A 13,587-nucleotide genomic window follows, 5' to 3' on the forward strand; every position below is an offset into this window, starting at 1 on the left:
TGATGCTGCAGGTGAGTCTGTGCAAGCCAACACGGTTTAACATTTTGTTTTGAGTACAACACTGACTGTACTTATAAGATAAGACCATTACAAAAACACAGAAAAGGTTAGAGGTGTGTGTCTGAGGTTGATGGGTTCTACAGTAGCTCTGTTTGTGGTACCTGAGGAAAAAGACGATTGGACAGAAAAGATGTTTTTAGAGAGATTTTTAGAGAATTCAATTGAATTCAGTATAGAGAGCACACAGGTGGTGTTGACTCTTCAGGGGGCAGGAAACAGTACTTGCTCTGAGGCTGCATTCACACCAAACCTGGCTTTGTGGCAATTAGCGCATGGTTGTGCAGCGGTGTGAGTCCTTACCGCAGTGGTCTGGGTTCGATTAGGGTTGGGTACCGAATCCTGGAGCTAATACGGCACTGGTGCCTTAACGACCGGTATCTACATAGCAACGCAGATTTCGGTGCCACTTAAATGCCTGCACTTCTCTCTGATGCTCTGAAACAGACTTAACAGGTAGACGTTACATGAATAAATATATTAATGTCAATATATATATATCGACATTAATATACTTATTTTATATATATATATATATCATGTCAGTGTGAACACATGCTAAACAGGGCTTGCTGCGTTTTTGTTCCAGCATCCCCTGCGGTCCTCACCGCCACAGATTAAACGCACCACCCACATTCAAAGTAATGGGAGGACTGGCATTTTCACCGCAACACTTGATTTGGTGTGAATGCAGCCTAAACTGCACATCATTGGCAGATAACATGCATCTTGTTTAATTTTCTTTCGTTAACCACTTCATCTCATAACCTGACACACACACTTCCCTAACACAGAGCTTTCATAATTAGCAAAGCCACAGTACTAGAGCAAGGCATTCTGGAAACAGTAGTGCATTGTTGAGTTCCACCCATAGAACCTGAATGATTGATAGATTGTTTGCTATTCCATCGCTTTCCACATTTTTTTTCGCATCCAAGTCTTAGCTTTTGAGGTCCTTTTGGTCGAAGATGATTTGACTGGCTAAGTAGATGGCGACGGCCCCAAAGATGGCCGAGCAGGCGATATAGGCAGTGACGGACTGCGCAAACTGAACGATCATGCCCATGAAGAGGGTGGGGAAAACCTGAGATAGTAGGAAGGTGCTGTCTAAGATGGCAAAGTCCAAACAGACACCACGTTTCTCGTACCCCGAATCGGCCTCGTCCTGTTCGGTGCCACCGGAGCTGTGAGATGAGCCGTTCTGGCAGTGTGGACCCGGGTAGTACTCATGACTGTCCTGGCTTAAGAAGGCATGCCCGTAGGGAGTCCCCGTTTTGTGGTTCACTCCGCCCTCTTCTTCCACAGGAGTCAAATACGCACTGTCCCACTTGGTTGTAATACCATTTTTATGCACGCTTTTGGTTTTCCTTTTTGGCATATAGGCCTGAAATGAGACAAGAAAAGAGTCAATTTATCAATCATACAGATTTTGTCAACACATTATCATTGTTTAGAAAGTTATTAGCAGGCCCACACGGAATCTTTTACGCAGATTTCCACAGAAAAAAAAAATAATTCAAATGTTCTCCATCTCCACCAACAGCAGAAAAACTGTCCTAAATTCTGCAGTTTTTCATTCTGGATCACCGCTGAAAGCTGTAAATAAATGCGCAGATATTTGCTTACCTCTTTGTCCTTGTGGTAGTGGCAGGTGAGTGTGTAGGGCAGAGTCTGCAGTGTGGCGTACGCATAGCCAGTGAGGGACGCCATTACAGTGACCAAGACCACACTTTTGGACAGGCAGATGACCAAAGCAGAGACCGTGAAGCTCACCATACTGCTCATGTAGACCCACCGCGAGCCAAAATGGCGAACCAAACGACTCATGACCAGGGAGAAGAAGGTTGAGGTAGCGCACTGCAGGAACAGGCCCAGACTGCCCATACGGATACCTGAACGAATAAACAAGTCTCTTTTAGTACAACCAGCCAAGCCCATAAAACTCATAGCTTCTCTCAGACAACCCTCTGTTAGAATAATTATTTATCAAAGAATGGACAAAATCACTGGTAGTGTCAGTTTACAGCACTTTGTTCACCACAGTGTCTTTTTAAAGGAGTTGAGAGTCAAGTTAGTTATTCCGTTCATGCAGTCAGTAACTTTGCTCCTTATCTCTGGTCAGGCACGGCATCTCCTCCACATTATGCGCTCTGCCCTGAGGGAAACATCCTGTGCTCTTTGCAAGGTCACTCAGCTTTCATGAGTAACACATGAAAGAAAGAAATACTAAAACAGCAGTTTGGATGCAAATGGTTTAACAAAGAAACTGAAGAAAAACCGCTCTAAGCATACTTTTTCTAACACAGACAAAGCTGTAACGATGACTGCCATGTTACAAAACACTGTCCTATTCTGTTGTCAGGACAGAAACATCCATTTATCTTGAATTATTTCCTTCTACGGCCACGTCTGTGAAAGATGCACGGCATATGCGTGACAACTCTACGTCAACTTTAAACTGTGATGCATTAACGGATATTTGGATGAGCTAGAGCTATGTTTGCTCAAGCCCATAAACAAATAGACAGAGATCCGGTTGGGGAAATTCACAGGCACTCTGCGGCACGGAAAGGCACTTTGGGATGACTCAGACCTTCGAAGACAGCATTAAAGGTGCTCTAAAGCGATGTTGGGTGACGGCACTTCTTGTTGACGTTCAAAGTATTTTCAAACAAAACGAGTCCGGCTCGCCCCTCCCTCCTCCTCATCCAGTCCCCTCTCCCTCCCTTCCGTGCTTCCACGCACTAACGCTCCCAACCCCCGCCCCCAAATCCTTCTTGTCAGTTATTGGCTGGAACGCTGAAAGACTGTTTGTTATGTTTGGTGGTGCAGGTTGGCTAGTTTTTGTTGCCGTTTGTGGAGCTTGGGCTGTCTACAGAGACCACGTTTTTTTTACAGTGTGTTCAGGGGACAGGTAGCTAGAGGATAGTGTGATGTTTGCTGTATGTGACAAAAAATGTTGTAGCCTAAAAAACACATGACATTGCTTAGAGCACCTTTAACAGGAGTTTTCAACTTTTTTTTCTTATTTTTTCATGGACCCCTAAGCTGAAAGAGAGGCCGAGTAGGGACCCCCTACATATATTGTATACAATTGAGTTGCATATTAAACTGGGCTGGATGTAGGGCTGCGCAATATGACCTAAAATCAAAATCACGATTAATTACACATTTTACCTCGATAACGATAAATAAACGATTATTAAATTTTTTTTGTGATTCGATGACGGACACTGTGTTTTTTTGTATAAAGTTTTAAAAAACTTCTTTTGCATGATAGAAATGTAAATAGCCCACCCCCACATTTGGCGACTGGCGAGTGTTAATTTTGGACCCTGCACATGCGGTAGAATGTTTTTAAGGAGAAAGTAGGCCTATCAACAGATATAAATTATTGAAAGTATCGTCATGGGAAAAACACGTTGATAACAGCTTCAGAATTTCGATGTCGATACATTTTCGATTAATCGCCAAGCCCTAGCTGGATGAATGAAAATGAATGGATACATAATGTTTTAATGTTAAACATACATGTGGGCACAGTGAATCCCTAAGCTTAACTGTACGGCTACCATAGTGGCTATCTAAGTAAGCTTATCTTCAGTGTGTTAATTAAATGGTTGTTTTTTCTTTTCACAAATAGGCCAGTTTAACTTTGCTTTTAATATGTTGGATTCATAATAATGTATTTTCAGACATATTTTAATTAGGGCTTCACGATATGAGGAAAATATCTAATTGCGATTATGTTGACTGATATAACGATTGCGATATGATTCACGATATTGGAGGGAATGATCATTTTTGTATCATTATTGTCATTTTCACCCAAAAATAATATTTAAAAAAATAAAGTGATTAGATTGTGATTTTTCCAAGGATCTGTACCAAACAAGGATCTTTTCTTTAGTCTGTAGGATGGGATTTGTAGGCCGGGACGTCTCTACAGCACCACAATACTTGACTCAGAACGGTTTGACACATATTTTGCCTTTAACAAATATTGCACCTCTCTGCGATTTGGATACACTAGTCCATATTGCGATTTTGATAAAATTGTAATTAACTGTGCAGCCCTAATTTAAATTTGTGAAAAAAGAAAAAAAACATTTAACAAAATTTGGCAGCCACCTTGCAGTAACTCTGAGGACCCCCTGTTAAATATCTCTGCCTTAGATAAATCCTTGAAAAGCCACACACAGGCCAAAAGAGACACACAGGCCGGTTCTTGTTTACTGAGGCAGTGTGCTCCCTGGCCCCAGTGTGGCCCATTCAGCCAGACAGACAACAAGCATGCGGACGAGGTCTTACCAACTGACCGAGGTTTAAACAGAGAAAGAGTTGCAGACTCCTCAGCAAAATTAGATTAATTTAGGTTGCATGGAATCAATGTATTCATTTGGGAATTTAACATTTTAACAGTTAAATCAGTGAAGGGGTTTCAGCTTGTTATGTATCATATCCTGCATCTGATAAAAACATTCTCACCGGGTGCCTGGATAGCTCAGTTGGTAGAGTGGGCACCCGTATGTAGAGGTTTACACCTCGATGTAGCGGGCCTGGGTTGGACTCTGACCTGTGGCCCCTTTGCTGCATGTCATGCCCAAAAAAATGATCTTAAAAGAAAAAGAACTGCTGCTATATAACAGCATCTGGATGAAATGAATAACTACAGTAGTACTTGTACACAGGGTGTGATCTGCTGGGGAGGGGGTGTGGGATTTCCCCCTTTCTGGTCTATATATCCCCACCTTACATTACATCTTAGTCAACTATGGGATTTTGCTCGCTGTGGGAAAATTGTTAACCACATATTTATTTCACCCTTTAATTCAATTTTTTATTTTTTCATTTATAGTGCTAATCCACGGAAGCTGGAGTGACGAAATGTCTGGACTGTTATTTATTTAGGCCTGCTATCAGCCTGATCTCTCAGCTTGCTCTCAGTGAAAAGTGTGGGTCAGAAGTTCAGCAGCGGAGAAGAGAATGACTTATGTGAAAGGAGTATGTGGCTCGTATTACTCATGGAAAGCAAAGCTGCCGAGCCCACTTTACAAACACTACAGAAGCTAATGAGGACCGAAATTCAAGCCCTCCGTTATATGGGACCGAGCCAGAATGCTACCGAATCTGTGCACAGGGGAACCACTGCAGTATTCTGTAGTACAAGCTTCACAGATACCGGCTTTGCATTAAAAAACTGGGAGAAAAGATAATCACAAAAAGAATTGTTACTGTTAAAAGAATTAAGTTAAAAAAGGTTGATTCAACTACAGACAAAGCAGATGACCCTGATGCAGAGGAACATCTGCAGGCAGAATGATGTGGTTTAATAACATCCAAGGTGTTTCAGATTAAACAAACACAGCTCAGACAGACCTCAGAACTGTGTGCTCTGGCCGTCTACCTGACTTGAATGAACATGTTATTTGTGAGCCGATTCCTTGACATTAATTCCTCGTGAGTGTGACATTCCTCGTGGTCCAGCAAGCACAGGGAGGAGAGATAGAGGGAAAGTAAAAAGTAAACAAAGTAGGGGGGCAGATAGAGGCAGAGAAAGAGGGAGGAGAAAAGAATGTGGATGGAGGGATGAAAATGTCAAATGATAGAGGGAGAACGGCGAGAGAGGAAAGGTTGAGAACGAGGATAAGGGGAAAAGAAAACAGGTGGACAGTAGTAGGAAAGGATTGATAAAATTGAAGCTGGGGAAGCTGAAAAGTACATAGTTATCAATGAGAGATAATGGAAAAGCCAAAGGAATGGAGAGGCATATGGTGTAAGGTAGGAAGTCTTGCTGAACATGTGACAAAAAAAGTGACTTAAAACACTAAACTCAGACATGGCCCACTGTGCTAATACATCTGCAACTTCTCAACACGGACGAGATGGTCTGCCTCACATCCGTTCACCTCCGCGTCATTCTTCCTTTCCTTTCCATTCCTTTCCTTTCCTTTCCATTCCAATTCCTTGCAGTGAATTGAAATTGAAAAGTATACCCAAAGGATGTCTTACTTATTATTCAGTGGCATAACTACAGTACACAACATTTTCACCATCTCATTTAAAGTCTTGGCGTCAATGAAGTCAACGGCTGTCTTTGCTGTACGTGTCCTATACCTTGACAGGAGCCAAAATGAGGGCAGCAGGAAGGCATGTAGGCATGCAGGAACACAGGCTCCGTCTCTCCTCCGCCTGTGCCCGAGGAATGTGAGTGCATCCTGCCCAGCTGTGACAGAGCAGACAGCACAGCCAGGATGGACCCTAAGCCAGTTTATGTGGAAAGGTGGTGGAGGTGAAAGCCATGATGACTAGGGCTGGGAATCACAGGGTATCTCACGATACGATACATGGCTCACGATACCGATAATATCCCAATACAGCAATTCTGCGATAATCAATAAACAGGCTATATCCATGACCTTTTAACGTCTTATTTTATTCATTAAAATATCGATATTTGGCGCCAGCGTAAGGATTCTTGTACAGCACGAAGAAGGCCAACAATATATTGCCGTATCGATATTTTGTCCCACCCCCTAATGATGATAGGACATGTCTTGAGTCTCACAAGCGCAATGAAACTTTGTTTAAACTATGCTTTCAGTAATTACATTTTTCTCTGGTTGATGTCAAATTGTAAACAGTGTTGGAACTAAATCAACATGGAGATATTAATGAAAGTACCATCTCGTAATATGTATTGCACATTTAGAAAGATATTTGTTGAAGACATGAGAAAACGAGCTCACACATTACATAACACATTTTCATACTGTATAAAGAGGAAAGCTGACCTTCATCGTATCTTTGCTTGGACACACTTCCTGGTAATGCGCTGGGCACGCCCTCGTACAGCCCTTCCCCCACAAAGTCTGTGTAGAAAAGCATAAAAGACATGACAGCCATCCAGCTGCAGAGCTGAGCCACACACAGCTGCCTCATCACACGCGGGACGTGGCAGTAGCTCCTGTAGATGGCCGGGGTCATGGACCAGCACGTCCTCAACAGGCACAGCAAGGGTCCCGACTTCAGCAGCCTCAGCTTGCACTTCAGCAGGTAGCAGCACGAGCGCGGCACACCGCAACGGCCGGCCTCTATCGCCACGGCTCCCGACTCCAGTAAAGACCCAGAGCCCGCCACGCCGCTGCTGGCACACGAGGGCTCCTCGGACACCTTCATGGTGATGAGCACACTGGTGATGAAGATGAGGATGAGCAGGGAGAAGAGGCACTCGGCCTGGCCACCGAGGTAAACAGAGAGCAGGCCGCGACTCCAGTCCAGCGCTGGGAGCAGATAGCCCACGCAGCCTCCCAGGCTGACCATGAAGGAGAACATGGCGAAGGCTTGGCTGCAGTCCTCCTCGTCCCGATACAGGTCCGACAGAAGAGCCTCCAGTGGGGTGAAGCACACCTGCCCACAAAAGTCAAGGAGCCCCACCCCAAGGATAAGGAAGCCCACCTGTAGCAAACGGTAGAACACATGTTAAGTGCTTGTCTTGTGTGCTTTGTAGGTAGACTTCTCCAAAAAATGACAATCACAAATAATAATAATAATAATAATAATAATAATAATAATCATAATGATTTAATTAAGGAATAGTAACTTGATTGATGGATTGGCAATTGTTTTTTCGACATTGTTTTGGGGATTTTTATGATGTTTTCTGTTATATGGGGGTATGGTTGCACATTGAAAAACGAGAGATTGAAAACACTTTGATAATGGGTTATTTTGTAATTAAAGATGTAGAAGGTATGGACATTTCAAAAAAGGGTAGGACAGGAAAAGCATTTTCCTTCCTGCTACTCCCTTTCCGACAGGAGTATTTATGTAGGAGTATTCATAGTGAACTGTTTTTGGGTCTTCTATTTTAAGCGTTTTGTTTATTCTTTTGTATTTTGTTTCGAAATGAACAATTTATTAATTCATTTGATTCATGAACAGGTATCCTACCTGGAAGGTGCGCCCACCCCAGGCAAGGCGCGCGGCCAGAACGTCAGCGTTGGGAATGATGAATAGTGCCAGAAGGACTCCTGAAGACAGCAGCCAGATAAACGGCCGTCGTCTGCCGTAACTGCTGTTGCAGTGGTCACTGGCTGAGCCAATTAGAGGGATGAACAGCAAGCCGAGCACTGGCCCAATACCTGTGGACAGAACCGGCGGTGACAAACAGGAGAAGTCAGAAACAACACTAACAACGTATAGAATTTTAGGGGTGTAAATCACATGTTTTATCACAATACCATATTATTTCAATTCTTTGGAGAACGATACAATATTTACTGATATCACAAAGTCTGCCACAATACGATTTCAATTTGATTCAGTTCAGGGGCCTGCGACCGACATGAGACAATACATAAGCCCATTTAACACATAACAACATTTATATATATTAACAAAAAGAAACAACTAGGATTTGACAATTTCTTTAATAAGCTCTTCCAGACATTTAAATTAAAGACAAACTACTCTTTTTAATCAAAAAATAAGCAACACAAGTGGGAATTAAAAAAAGGCACATCTTAAAGTGCTCATATTATGCTCATTTTCAGGTTCATCATTTTATTTAGAGGTTATATCAGAATAGGTTTACATGGTTTAATTTTCAAAAAACACCATATTTTTGTTGTACTGCACATTGCTGCTGCTCCTCTTTCCACCCTGTGTGTTGAGCTCTCTGTTTTAGCTACAGAGTGAGGCCTCGCACTTCTGTTCCATCTTTGTTGGGAGTCGCACATGCGCAGTAGCTAGGTAAGGACTACTAGCCAGTCAGAAGCAGAGTATGAGGGTGTGCCACACTAGCAGCTAGGCAAGCATTATAACGTGTGTAACAAAGTGACCACGTTGGTCTCTGAAGTAAAGGCTGGACTACAATAGAGCTGTTTGGAGCAGTTTGTGAACAGTGTTTTCTGTTGGAGATGGTAAGTCCCTTTGGGGTGGACTTTGGGCTTTTTCACTTTGGAAGCCTATTACATGCACAATAAAAAAGATATATAACACAATAAAGGAAAGGGAAAAGCCAAAAAGCATAATATGAGCACTTTAAAGACGGTGCTATGTATATTCTCACTTTGTATTGATAATCTCTGATCGTTGAGGATTGAATCGATACATCGGTCCAGCTTGATGTATTGTTACACCCCTATAGAATACTAGGGGTGCACAATTCAGAAAATGTCACGATTCGATTCAATATTGATTTTTAGGCTCAAGATTTGATTCAAAATTTCTTTTCGCTTCAAAAACGATTCTCGATTTAAAAAAAGATTCACAGTATGTAAATGTAGTTACTTTTCCCATGTGATTGCAGTAGACATAACCTTTTAAAAAAATAATTAAAAAAATAGCTAGAATTGCGATACGAATGTGATTAGATTTTTTTGTACACCCCTATAGAATACTGAGAGGAAAAACAGCAAAGACAAAGCGGGTGTGGACAAAGAAGGAATAAATTCAGACGTTTGACAGAATGCGTTGGAGGAACATGGTGTTTTCGTCTGAAACACTGTCACACTTATCCAATTGGTTAAAAAAAAAGTCCTTAAATTGCACATTGCATTTCCACTGATACTTAGCAAGCAGATTTTCACAGTATCCCATGCCAAAAATAACAGGTGTTGATAAAATCTCTGTTCTGTTTTAGTGGCTTGCAACAGCTTCTCTGACTGGTTGACTGGCATTGCTTGTTTTTTCAGCCTGCCTTCTACAGGCCTTCAACCTCTATGCTGCTGCCTGCCCTACCAGGGGGTGAACTGCATGTGTCCCTCTGCCATCATGGCTGACTGCTGGTGATGGTTCCTACAGATGGCCTGCTGCCTGAAGGTAACCCACCCTGAGCTCATCCTCCACACGTCGTCGGTCTGGCTAATCAGAACACACCATGGTACACGGGGTGTGGGCATACAGAACCACATTCAATATCGAAAAACGACCCACTCTTGGGGATAGAGTTTGACATTTGAAAAGTACCCTGTGGACTTCTCATTAAAGACAATTTTGGGTAACACTTTACTTGAAGGTATCGACACAATCGTGACATGACACTGTCATAACTATGACATGACACTGTCATGAACATGTCATAAACATTATAAACAAGTCATAAACGTTCATGACTTCTGTCATTAAGTGTCATTTGGTTTGTGTCATGACAAGTTGACATTGTTTGGGTTGTTGATTATGACAACTTGAAATTTATCAAAGTGACATTACCAGAAGTTGTCTTGGTCATGACAACTTGACATAATGTCATCCTGTTTAATGTCAAGTTGTCTTAATAAGGACACTCCAAAGAAATTTAATGTAAAGTTGTCATGACAAATACTTGGTCAAGTTCACATTAAATTTGTTTGGGATGTCTTTTTAATGACAACTTGACATTAACCAGGATGACATTACCAGAGGATGTCTTTGTCATGACAACTTGACATAATGTCATCCTGTTTAATGTCAAGTTGTCTTAATAAGGACACTCCAAAGAAATTGAATGTAAAGTTGTCATGACAAATACATCTTCTGGTAATGTCACTTTGATTAATGTCAAGTTGTCATAATCAACAACCCAAACAATGTCAACTTGTCATGACACAAACCAAATGACACTTAATGACAGAAGTCATGAACGTTTATGACTTGTTTATAATGTTTATGACATGTTCATGACAGTGTCATGTCATAGTTATGACAGTGTCATGTCACGATTGTGTCGATACCTTCAAGTAAAGTGTTACCCAAAATTGTCTTTAATGAGAAGTCCACAGGGTACTTTTCAAATGTCAAACTCTATCCCCAAGAGTGGGTCGTTTTTCGATATTGCATGTGGTTCTGTATGCCCACACCCCGTGTACCATGGTGTCTTCCAACCAAATGACACGTTTATGACTTGTTTATAACGTTTATGACACGTTCATGACAGTGTCATGTCACAAAATAGTGTGTTTACGGCCATAATGTGAATTCATATCTGTCCTCTCACAGAAAATAAATCATATGGGGAACTCCTAATCAAAACATTGCCCTACAGCGCCACCACTAGGGGTCATAAACTCCACAGCAAAGAAGCATGACTGGAATACACACCTAACCACTTTCTTACAAGTTAAACAAGACACTAAAAAACACAGAGGAAAAGGAGACAACATGTGCGTTTCTGGTATCTGAAGAGAACTCCAAAACGCTTCAAGAAGCAGAAAGACCCAAAGACCGAGAAGGTACAGTGTTTCCTCTGTTGATTTTGTAGTGGCGGCCCACCATGGCAAAATTTCTGCCACCACGGTATCAGAAATAGGGCTGTACAAAAAATGTAGTCGCGGTTGCCTTTTAAATTATCCTGCCGCTCACATTGCAATTTAACAACAAGTAGAACTATTCAGAGGTTATTGGGCCCGTCCAGTTTAACTCCACATACTATTGATGTAGTTTACTGTTAAAACGTTAGCTTTCTTCAGATTTGACTATTAAACGAACAGCTCCACCAAAAAACGTCACAGCGGTGGGTCCGTTCCAAGTGTAGACCTGTTGTAGATGTTAAGTGCCCTATAGTACCTCAAAAAATACAGTTCAATCACAACTGGAAATATGCCACATTGTGTGTGAATAGAGGTGAATAAATATATTTGTTTGTGTTGCAGCGAAGTGTCAGTTTCGTTTCATACGTAAAACATCTGGCGGCGGGTGGGGGGTGGGGGGGGGGGGGACACAGACCTGCCCCCACTGCTCAAAAAAATCCTAAAGGAAACACTGAGGTAAGCGGACGAGCACAGACAAAGACACAGGCGGGCAATTTGAGAAGGATAGACAGGTCGACTGCAGCCAGGCAGTCAGCCCCTCTACCACATTCCCCTGGCTGCAGCTGTGGAGACCCATCATAACAATCCTTACCATCTACAGCTGTGGGACTTACTGTCTCACACACACACACACACACACACACACACACTGCTTCCACTCAGTAGCTGCTAACCACACACACACACACACACACACACACACACACACACACACACACACACACACACACACACACACACACACACACACGCACACAACATATGATCCCACCTAATATAAAATGTGTCATATTCCTCAATGTGCTTTGTTACTTAAATATCATATACTTAAATAAAAAGAGTAACCGACACCTCAGTGTTAAAAAAAGTATCTTCTCCACTAACAGAGAGGAAACTAGAGAAAGAAAGTAACAACTGGAGCATGAAGTAGCCAACAAATGGCTATTAGATAAAGTAGAAAGCAGCCATCTGAGAACCTGACACTATCGCTTGGGGAAATTAGCTTTAACCCTCCCAAGACACAATATCTATCTTCATTCAAATAACACTCAGGCACTCCATTATAAAACAGGAGATGAGAATTAGGTTGAGTGCCATTTCCAGATTGGCTTACAGTGCAGGCTGTTAGGGAGGAACTCTATAACGAAATCATTTTTCTTCATATTACCAGCAGCTGTTACAGAATTGGAGGGGTAGAAGTGTAGTATATTGTTGAATTCTTTACACTTGAATAGTCACTTCTGTCATCCACACAGAGCCTTTTGGTTTGGTAGAATTGCATTTATCATCTACATAGTCACAAGACAATGTTTCAAAGAGACGCCTTTAGTGAAGACCATGTGAATGCCATTTGGGCTGGGATAATGCAAGTATTCACATTGCGTGTGCACATATACTGTATACCATATGGGTGATGCAAACTGTGTGCACCAAGATGACTGACCTTTTTCAAAAAACAACACTGTCTGTCCTCATGTTTGCATGAGGAAGAGTGTTAGTGAATTCTTACAGACTATTGTTAGATTGAAAGGTCTGAGCGGCTGAAGCCACAAATGCACATCCAGAGGCGAAACTGAATTATACGTTAGCCAGACATAATGGAGCGGTCATGAGCTGCACATTCTCTAGAGTGCTTGTGGTGTGTATCTCCGCTGTTGCACAAGGCCACAGAGCAAAATTAGCTACTTGTCATGGCTCTTCCCAGAATTCCTGGATATGATGATGCACTTCATTTCAAACAATGGCAGTAAAATGTTTTGTATCTTGTGTGTAAAAAAAAACGCCACCCTAGGCGTTTACAATGTTCTGTTTGTATCCCTGTCACACGGCAGCCATATTGGTTGTAAACAAATTCAACCCAGGCGCTCTTTGGTGGCGTGGTTGATTACGTTACTGTTGATTATCTGTCCATCATCGTATAAAGCCCGCCCTGACAATTTGATTGGTCCGAACAGCTCTGGTTCGAGCATAGTTGCTCGAACCAGAGCTCCGACCAGAGCCCCGACCTCAAATGTTGTGGGCGGGGCTAAGTTTGGCTGGCAGCCAGGAGGCGATATTACGAATCCCACTATGGCTACGCCAAGACCCGGCCTTCAATAGCGTTCACACACTACTATTGGCCAGGCGTCCATGCTTACATGTACAGGTCCTATCCCCTGACCAATCCCCTAACCCTAACCTTAACCACTCAAGGTGAAATGCCTAACCCCAACCAATCGAGCTGCTTGGTAGAGTGGGT

The 13,587-nt window shown here is 42.3% G+C and overlaps 1 protein-coding gene across 2 annotated transcripts in view; it reads right to left on the reverse strand.

Annotated features, from left to right (window-relative positions):
* Positions 1–610: 610 nt before the first annotated feature.
* Positions 611–13,587, reverse strand: part of LOC114559521 (solute carrier family 45 member 3) — a 44,746-nt gene continuing 31,769 nt past the window's right edge. For both annotated transcript variants that reach the window (XM_028584179.1, XM_028584180.1), the window contains exons 3-6: positions 8,011–8,201; positions 6,852–7,515; positions 1,684–1,949; positions 611–1,441 (exon numbers count right to left, since the gene is read on the reverse strand). In XM_028584179.1, the coding sequence (XP_028439980.1) occupies positions 998–1,441; positions 1,684–1,949; positions 6,852–7,515; positions 8,011–8,201 (1,565 nt within the window). In that variant the 3' untranslated portion in view covers positions 611–997. The remainder of the gene's footprint in view (positions 1,442–1,683; positions 1,950–6,851; positions 7,516–8,010; positions 8,202–13,587) is intronic.

This window comes from Perca flavescens, chromosome 8, assembly GCF_004354835.1.
Source record: "Perca flavescens isolate YP-PL-M2 chromosome 8, PFLA_1.0, whole genome shotgun sequence".
NCBI classification, from domain to species: domain Eukaryota; kingdom Metazoa; phylum Chordata; class Actinopteri; order Perciformes; family Percidae; genus Perca; species Perca flavescens.